We start from the raw sequence: 9,180 nt of genomic DNA, 5'->3' as shown, positions 1-9,180 counted from the left end.
TGACTATTTATGGTGCATCATTTACCAACATCCTGTGATGCATTTAAGACCTCTCTGTTGTGGAGACGGATTCTGTATCACTCACACACACACACACACACACACACACACACACACACACACACACACACACACACACACACACACACACACACACACACACACACACACACACACAGTCTATATTTAGCAGTCTGCTGCAGGAGAAAACTCGTGAATTTTTTAAACTCTGTAAACCAACTTCCTCCTCCCTCTCCGTGTAACTGTCGCACCCTCATTCAGATATGAGGGGATCTCCACGGCAAGCCCCTGGTTTCCCGGGGCAAAAAGAGAGTCCAGTTACATAATCACCCCGACCTCACACACGTCTCTGCATCTGGATTTGTGAGGACGTTCCCCGACACCCTCAAACCAAAAGGAAACACGACAGCTTGTCTTTTCACCTGAGGAGCTTCAGCCTGTCCGCTTCCATCTCATCAAGTCTTCAGTCTGACTACTTATCAAACATCCACTAATAAGTTGATCCCACAGTCTGCAAATCTTTGTTCTGTGGCATTGTTATGAATGAAAGTCTGACTTTGGAAATGCCGATGTGGACGACGTTTTACTCAGGAAACAGCAGTGATCTGAAAAAATGAAGCCAGTGCTCGAAAAACTGAAGTTCCCCAAATGGCCACTTGAGGCTGGCATCACTAGTTGAAATGTTCAACTTTAGAGCAGAATTAAAAGGTTTGCAGTCTGCTACAAGAATAGCTTTTGGTCTTCATAATTAATATTACTTTTCATAATAAAAGTGCAGTCATAACTCACCCGTGTGTCTGGAAAGAAAAAGGTCTTTGTGTCACAGCTGGGAGTAAAGACAAGCAGCCTGGATAAACGGGAAGCTTGAGTAAGGAGGCCGGTTTGTTGTGAAATCTCCACCAAATCCAGAATTAAAGTAAATCCATCTCCTGGTGACCCGTTGGGGGAAATGGTTTGAATTAAGTAAGCATCTAAGTAAGACGTCTGTGTGAGTAATAATTAAGTGCATTATTAGAGGCGTGGCCACTTTCCATTAGGTCTCACCTCTGCTATTCAGCTTTGTGTGTGGTCAGTTCGACAAATGTCTCTTCCACACTTGGTGAATGAAGTTTTAGTATTTTAGTACTAAAATATTACCACTAATCAGCAGGTATCTGTATCTGAGTCTGTGAGACTTCCACCTTGCTAACCAAGATGAAACCCTCCATATTACACTCTTAAATATGGTCTCTTCTGTCTCCAACTCCAAACACTCAAATTGAGGCTTCAAACTTTATGATGTCACAGTGGCTACATCCAACTTTTGTGTAACGCATGAGCATGTCGAGGTTAAACGGTAGATTAACCCTGGCAGTGCACCTGGTTCATGTCTGTGAAGCAGTCTGCATGACTCCCACTCGCACTTTTACTCTGCATGGGGTCTTTTATTTTGAAATCTGAGCACATTCTTTATTCTGTTCCTCTGTCGGACTTCATGCCCTTGTCATCCGCTCTGTGCAGCCCTTCAATAAAAAATAAACCCAGCACTATATTATTTTTTCAGTGAGTAGCTGGGCACCGTTGGCGCTTGGTGCTGTGACGCATCTGATGAGATTGAGACCATAATGTTGACGTGTATTTCTAAAGTGAACCTCAAAGAAAGAAAATAAGAAGAGTGAGTTTGCACTTTTTACCCACATACTCAAGTCCTCAAATCTCTACAATGGAGACGGAGAGTGTAAAGTTCATGTAACCCATAGCAACAAAACAGACAGTTTATAGGACCCTTTTAAGGTTCTTTGAGCATCTTTATGAACAGAAATGAGTGAATTTGAGATTTTAATGCAAACGATCACCAGAAGATAACCTTCCTCTCCTCATCTCTCTGCTACTGTTTCACCTCCTCATCTTATCTCCTCCCCTCATCACTGTCATCTTCATCTCATCTCTTCTTTCACTTCCTGCCCTCTAGGCCTCAGGTCCTTTCATCCTTTTTCTCTCCTCCACTCATCTCCTCCTGTCATTTCTATTTTTTATTCCATCCTCTCTTCTTTCATTTCCCAGTGTCTCCTGCCTTTTTTGCAGTTTGTCCTTCTTTTGAAAAACATTTAGTTACAGTGATAATTACTGCGAGGAAGAGTTTAGGAAACGTTACTAATAATGAGGCAGTGATTCACAAGATTAGGGAGCAAAGCATCAATAACACTGTTGGATCCAAATATAGGCCTAAATTTGACAACTGAACAAAATCAGAATATGATTAATATGTGAGAAAAGAAGGAAGCCAGAGTATCGGAGAGAACCCGTGAAAACTCAGAACCTTCTTGCTGTGAGGCAACAAAACCACAGCGTCACCGTGCTGCCTCTATAAAGTTAGAAATTCATGAAAATTTGAAGATTAAAGTCACAAAGTTAGTAGAAAACAAGTGTTTCTTATTGAAAAACTGCAGGTTCAGATCAGTGTCATCAAAAAACGAATAGTTAAAAAGTTTGAGAGTAAAGCTGGTGACGAATCAGAGAAATACAGCTCTCGGGCTGTCGGCCTCCCTCTGAGGTTTCCTTTTAATTAAAACTCATCACTTTCTCCCCTTCAATTAACCCACAGCCTGGCCAATCAGGCGCTATCTCGTTAAGGTGGACCCCGTCTGCGGTGAGCGGTCACCTCTTTAATCCGCCTCTCTCTGTGGGACAGGAAGCGCCCGAGAGCTAATTAGTGCTGAGCCAGGCGGCATCTCCCTGCAGAGAGCCGCGAAGCTCGACCTCCATCTCCAAACTTTACTGGGAACACAAAGAGTTGGATTCTGAAAAAAAGGAAACAGCGAGGATTGTGGGATGGCAGAGAGGGCGGAGTCTGCCCTCCTGTACGTTTGTCTGAAGAGTGAAACTTCAGAAGAAACCGAACTTCATTCAACTTTTAGAAGATTTTTAGGAGCTGATCCTCAAACACGTGGTGCCAGAACTCAGACTCCTTCCTAATCCAGGACTTAGACAGAGCCCTAAATCATTTCAAAATAATAATTCTTCAGTTATTTTGATCAGGACTGTCCAGCTAAAGAAAAAAAACTAACACTTCAACTTCATGCCGTGCCACTGATAGCAGAAATGTTTAAGAACTAAAACTCTGAAAAACACCTGTGTGTGATTTCCTACAGCGTCCTTCAAAGCCCGACTGCTCCCTTTCTCCTCTTCACTCCTCTGTTTCTTATTTTTCTGTCCATTTATCTTAATTTCAGGGCCTCCCAAACTGGTCAGACACTGCTGCTAAATTATGGGAGACTCCAAAATTAGGATTTTATTCAACATGATGATTCATATTATTCATAACAAGCGTCGGGCACTTTAAACTTTAAAAATATATGGATTTCATTGAATTTAAAAATTATTTCAAAAGGCAAACAGATAAAATATAAAGTCTGGGGTAACAGGGGAGACAGGGTTGTACTGGGGGTGATGATCATGGTAAACGAACCAGTCTTTCGTCACACACACACACACACACACACACACACACACACACACACACACACACACACACTCCGATGTATATCAGGGGCAAATTGAGATTCAGCATCTTGCACAAGGATACTTTGACACATGCACAGGAGGACGGGATCCGTCCACTCCCTTCTGATTGAAGTTTGGTAAACGACCTGGTCGACCACCTGAGCCGCCCGATGTCTGTGAGACAGATACCAATCCAGCACAGCGAGCTGCAGCCAACAACCAACCTTTGTCTCGCAGACGGGCAAAAACAACTGAGAAACAGACGGCTGCAGGCAACCAGATCATCCTCCACAGATTAACCTACAATATTTTACAATGTTTACTGTTTGCAACATCTCACTTTTAGGTGGTAACAGCTGGTGACCCCTCGATGACCCCACAGAGAGTTTTTGTGCTGTTGTACAGTCTTTAAACTTCAGTCTGGTAGGACTTCTCAACACTGGATGAATTTAATAATATTAGAAAGGTTTAGTCTGGACTGACACAAAGAGCTGAAACTAAAGAGAAATAAGCCTTTGGTTTCTTTTTGAGCTGCTTTATCAAATGCCACCACTGAGCCCTGTTAGAAATGGGGCGCGCCTGATAAGATCCGCTTTCATATTCATTGGCAGGCAAAGTCGTAACTGAAACTAAAATCTGATAAAATGTCCAGGCCTAATCAGCACCACCATTCGTCCTGCATATTTGACGGCATGAAGGAGAATTCTGCGTTCAGATCCCCAAAATCAAGCTTTGATTTAAAGGCAGTAAAATGTTGGAAAAATTGAGCCGAAAAAACCCGAACACGTGATCATCATGTTCAGACAGTATTTTTTTTTTTAAATCACATTTCGTCATAGTTACAATAATTAGCGTCATGATCATTATCAGCTTCATAAATAGATCAGTTGATTTTTCATACAGTTAGAAGTCATATCGCAGCGTTTATGTACAGATTTAAACATTGCAAACAAAAAGCTCCAGCCGAGTCCCTGTCCAGCACATAGACCAATCCCAGTGGATCAGGTTAGTGCCATCTTTGAAGCAAAAGTGGAAAAAAAAAAAAAAAGATCTGATTGTGGTGCAGCTCAACTGCTAAGTGATCATTTTGGGGGAATTTTCAGTTGCTTAATGTTTGGTTTAAACACCCTTGAGCTTAAGATTTGAAAATCCTTAAAGCTGCACCAGAAACAGCTCGAGTTTTCCTCCCACATGTTGACATTTTAAACGCCTTACATCAGACGGTGCTGGATATGTGCTGCAGTGTACCCAAAAAACAAACAAACAAACAAACAAAAAAAAAAGCAGTGATATACAGGCAGTTATAACATAAAACACAAAATCTGTTACAAGCATAATGTCCAGGATATAATCACAGCCCAGTTAGATGGAGCTAGCCTGGGGCAGAGTATAATCCAGGGCATAGTCAGGGCCCAGGGCCAGAGTCCAGAAGAAACAAAGGCAAAGCAAAAGGGAAGTGTCTGTCACTTCCTGTCAGATTTCACGAAACAGAAATAAATGCAACGATACAGTCAAAGTCAGTGAACATTATAGAGCAGGAAATAGACCCACCCTGCAGAAAAGCAAAAAAAACCCTGAAAACTGTCTTTGTTGTGTGCCATTTGGTGACTCCGGTAAAGAGGGAAGTATTCACAAACTGATAATAGTGCAAGAAATGTTAGAGCTCTTTTCATCCAGGATATAGACACAGACCACACCAAGGCAGTCATTGAGCTTTTGTTGAACCATTGTGGATCCCAGGCTGCGTCACGCTAATTAAAGCTGTGCAGATTTTTCCTTGTCCAGCTATTACTGATTGCTGTTTGTCATCAATGATGTTTTTAAACCAGGTTTTATCCAGAGTAACCCGACTAAAACAAAGGGAAACATAATCACCAAATCTGGTGTTTTAATATTTTAGCATTTCAGTTTTTATTTCTCGGAGATGTTATTTTGAATAAAAGCCATCGAAACACAGAAACACGGTCACACTAGGTTCGACAAAAGAAACTGTGTCTGAAAATCCAGCTAATAGTCTAAGCCTGGATCCCTTTGCCATCCCTGATGAATTTTAATGACTGTTCTGGTGGCAGGCGCTGAAACACACGGGAGACCATTTTGCATCCTAAAGTGTATAAAAAGCAATAAATAAAGGCCGGGACGCAAAATAGCTGCACAGAGAACCTGTGACGCCTAAGACATTTCACACTGTGAACTCCTGGACGTAGCCACAGCCCAACACAGACAGATAAAGCAACTCTTAATTAATCTAAGGACACAATCAGTTAACGTGTGACACCAGCTGACAGATTAACAGGAAGTTTAACGTGAACATTTGTAGGTAGTCTTTAAGGTACAGGCATTTATTTTTTCTGGTGGTTATGTTAAATCTGTTAAAGCAAACAAGCTTTCCTATGGAATGAAGTTCTTTTAGAAAAACACTTAATAAGAAGTGTTTTTTTTTTTTTTAGTGTCATCACAGTTTCACTATAACGTGTAAAACTTGAGTTTCACCAAAGAAAAGGTGATTAAAGCTGCAACAGCTGGTGGATTATCGCTCATTCTCTGGTTGAAACTGCTTAAAAAGTCCAAAGTAAGTATTTTATTTTGAAAGCTCAGTTGCTGACAAACAGCTAGCCTCGTACTACTTTCCTGGCCTAGTTTCTGTGGTGTCTTTGACGTCATTCACCTCAGCGTCTACGGTCTGCTCTGGGGGTCTGTTGGTGGTTAGATGGTCGTAGCCACTGATATAAAAGTCAGAAGTGAACACATCTGGACGAGAGTTTGAACGACATAGAGGACACCACAACAGAGACCTGACCACCATGCAGGCAGGAAAGACAAGGCAGTGGCGAACTGAACTTTCAGAATAAAATATGCAACTACTGCATCTTTTAATTTGGGGGGGTGGGGGGGGTACTCAGGTGTCATGATGACCTCATAAAAATCTTACATTTGGTTCCCTAAGAAGATCAAAAAGGTCAGCTGACAGCATAGACATAGCCCACATACTCAGTAATGTGCGATTCGTTAGCAGACGGGATATAATCAGATCACAACAGAGTTACTGCATACAGGAACCAATGTCAGTCATTTAGGATAAGCGTCCTTCAGGATATAGCCAGGCCCTGACAGACAGACAGAGTGTTAAGACATAAAGTAGAAACCAGTGAAAGCAAAGATTTACAGACAACAGAAAGCACGAGTCTGTTATAATGTGACCACTGCAGGTCGTAGCCAGGACTCAGAGCAAACTGAGCAGTGCGCTCTAATGACAGTACATTCAACATAGACGTACATGAGTTGAGGCCAGCTTTTAATATCCTCAGTGTTTCCATTCAGTGTCTTCTTCTACGCCTTTAAAAAGTACTGCTTCCTCCAGGCTGAAAAGCATGACATGGACATTATTTCAGCATTTAGTCACAACCCAGGCTGAAATGGTGAAAACATAACAGCTTCAGGCAGTAGTCAGAGCCTACAGCAGGTCTTAGCGCAGAGATGGGGTAAGGAAGAAAACTTGGTTCCAGGTGTTAGCCTGAGTCTGGCTGACACCTTCCAGCTGAGGTGAATGGTAGTGGTGAGATGGAAGTGACTGCATGGATTAATCCAGGTGATAGCCTCATCCTGACCCAGCAGCACTGCTACCGGGACTGCTCTCTTTACTGAGACGAACTAATTCCTGGGACAACAGCTCCAGGTCCTGCAGAAAACAGAAAGAAAATGTTTATATAGCAACAGCTTTACAGCCCATCTCTGAAACAGCAGCACCTGTTTTTGGATAAAATCTTACTCTGAACATGAAGACCAGGAGATACGATGTAATCTTTTATCATTTAATTCATCTGCAGCTAAAAGAAAATAACAGCAGAGCCCAGACTATAGTCTGTATCACAAAAGTGAATTATTACAAACCTATAAGCTATAAATTTGTGAACTCAGTAATTGAAATGATTTCAAGCAAGTGCCTCAAGTAAAACATCATTTTGTAATTTACAACATCTGTTACTAACAGCTGCAGTACGCTCAGTGTGAAAAACGCAAGTACTTAATAAGACACATTTCATGGAAAAAGGTTGTTCCATGATTAAAGCCACTGATCTGTGCTTGAAGGCTCTGAAAACTGAATTTTCTCTCAGCTGATTGATCAGATATGTAGCCATTTTATTTTGAATGGGATGTGGCTGCACTGGTCAGCAGAAAACGATTTTTCAAAATAAAATGTTGACAAATGGGACATTTAAAGTCAATTCTTTGAATTTCTCCCCCTAAACCAGTGGTTCCCAAACTTTTCTTTCGCTAGGCCCCTCTTTGTTTTACAAGAAAAATGCCCCTGTGGGATCCTGTTTGTCTGTGATTTGAACCGGGGGAACAAATTACGGCAGGATCAGCCTGATGTTATTTGTATCCCGCTGTAACTTTACTGTATAAAGAGCAAACATCTCTAAACTGTCAGGAGTAGGGATGGGTACCGGTGCCCGAAGAGGAGAGTCCTGGCCCCTAGCCCTGCCAGTATAGCAGAAATGATGAGGATGATGATGCAGCAGCAGCCGTTCTTCTCTGCGTGAGTAGCTTAATGTTCGTGTGTAATTTACGTTGAGTAGGCTAACCACGTTATTACATTAATGCATGTAAGGTGAACTAGCAAACATCATCATAGCTACATGCGGCTGTCTTCTTGTTTGATGGCAGATGCTCCCTTCACCCTGGCCAAAAAGGCTAAAATGACCAAAGAAAAAGTGGAAAACAGCTGAACATGAGAGGTTTTTGGACAAAGTTTGTGTTTTTTCCATTGTTTAAGCACTGCTTCCAGCCAAGAGTGATACCATATATGCCCCATAGCTGCAGAAAAGGCTAACATTGTTATCTTTTTACAAAAAAACAGCTGAACATGAGAGGTTTTTGGACCAATTTTGTGTTCTCCATTCTTTAAGCACCGGTTTGAGCACCGTTTGAGCACCGGCACCGTTTCAAAAGTACCGGTTTGGCACCGGTATCGGATAAAACCTAAACGATACCCATCCCTAGTCCGGAGCAGTTAGTCATTACAACAAGTGTTTGTGAACTAAAAGCCAAGAATGTGGGATCCTGTTTGTCCGTGATTTGAACAGCCCAGCGCTGCTCCCGATGAAGGGAAAACCAATTCTGCAGGGAGACCTACTTTGGCACTTGTGCAGGTGAAACCAAAGGGAAGATGCTTCACCATATTTTCTAGTCTTTGTCTTGGAAGGAAGCTGGTTTGGAAACATATTCAGCGATGCTTCATCTCCTGCTTTGCGTTCGTGTGGAGCCCCGTCAAAAACCTGTCCATTACGCTAGCAGTGTCCAAGCGTTTTTGTTTTTTTTCCCCTTTTCATGCCACGCCCCCCTTGCAATGGCTCTGCGCCCCCCCTAGGGGGCGGGCCCCACACTTTGGGAAGCTCTGCCCTAAACCAACTCGCTCTCTAAAAACTGATCTTAGATGCAGCAGACTTATGGGGGGTTGGGCTTCACCTGGCCGAATTTTTCGATTACTTTTTGAAGTCGTCCTTGGCTGTGCATCTTTCTCCTGTTTGTGCTCTCGTTTCTAATCCAACACACAACATCTGCTTCCTCCGTTTTTGTCGGAACTGTAAGCTGGCAAACAGCTGGCAGATAGATTACAGCCACCTTGTGGTGGTAGTGGTACACTACATGCACAAGACAGATCGGACAGATGTC

At 42.4% G+C, this 9,180-nt stretch overlaps 1 protein-coding gene across 4 annotated transcripts in view; it reads right to left on the bottom strand.

Moving 5' to 3' along the window:
- Positions 1 to 4,297: 4,297 nt before the first annotated feature.
- The window catches only part of gripap1 (GRIP1 associated protein 1), a 43,705-nt gene continuing 38,822 nt past the window's right edge, over positions 4,298 to 9,180 (bottom strand). For 3 of the 4 annotated variants that reach the window (XM_004568190.6, XM_004568189.6, XM_014407449.4), the window contains one exon: positions 4,298 to 7,183. In XM_004568190.6, coding sequence (XP_004568247.1) covers positions 7,103 to 7,183 — 81 coding nt within the window. In that variant the 3' untranslated portion in view covers positions 4,298 to 7,102. The remainder of the gene's footprint in view (positions 7,184 to 9,180) is intronic. The other variant, XR_001341564.4, reaches the window with a different exon arrangement.

The sequence above is a fragment of the Maylandia zebra genome, linkage group LG20 (assembly GCF_041146795.1).
Source record: "Maylandia zebra isolate NMK-2024a linkage group LG20, Mzebra_GT3a, whole genome shotgun sequence".
In the NCBI taxonomy this organism is placed as follows: domain Eukaryota; kingdom Metazoa; phylum Chordata; class Actinopteri; order Cichliformes; family Cichlidae; genus Maylandia; species Maylandia zebra.
The sequence above is the reverse complement of the archived record's forward strand: the minus strand, read 5'-3'. Positions and strand labels throughout refer to the sequence as shown.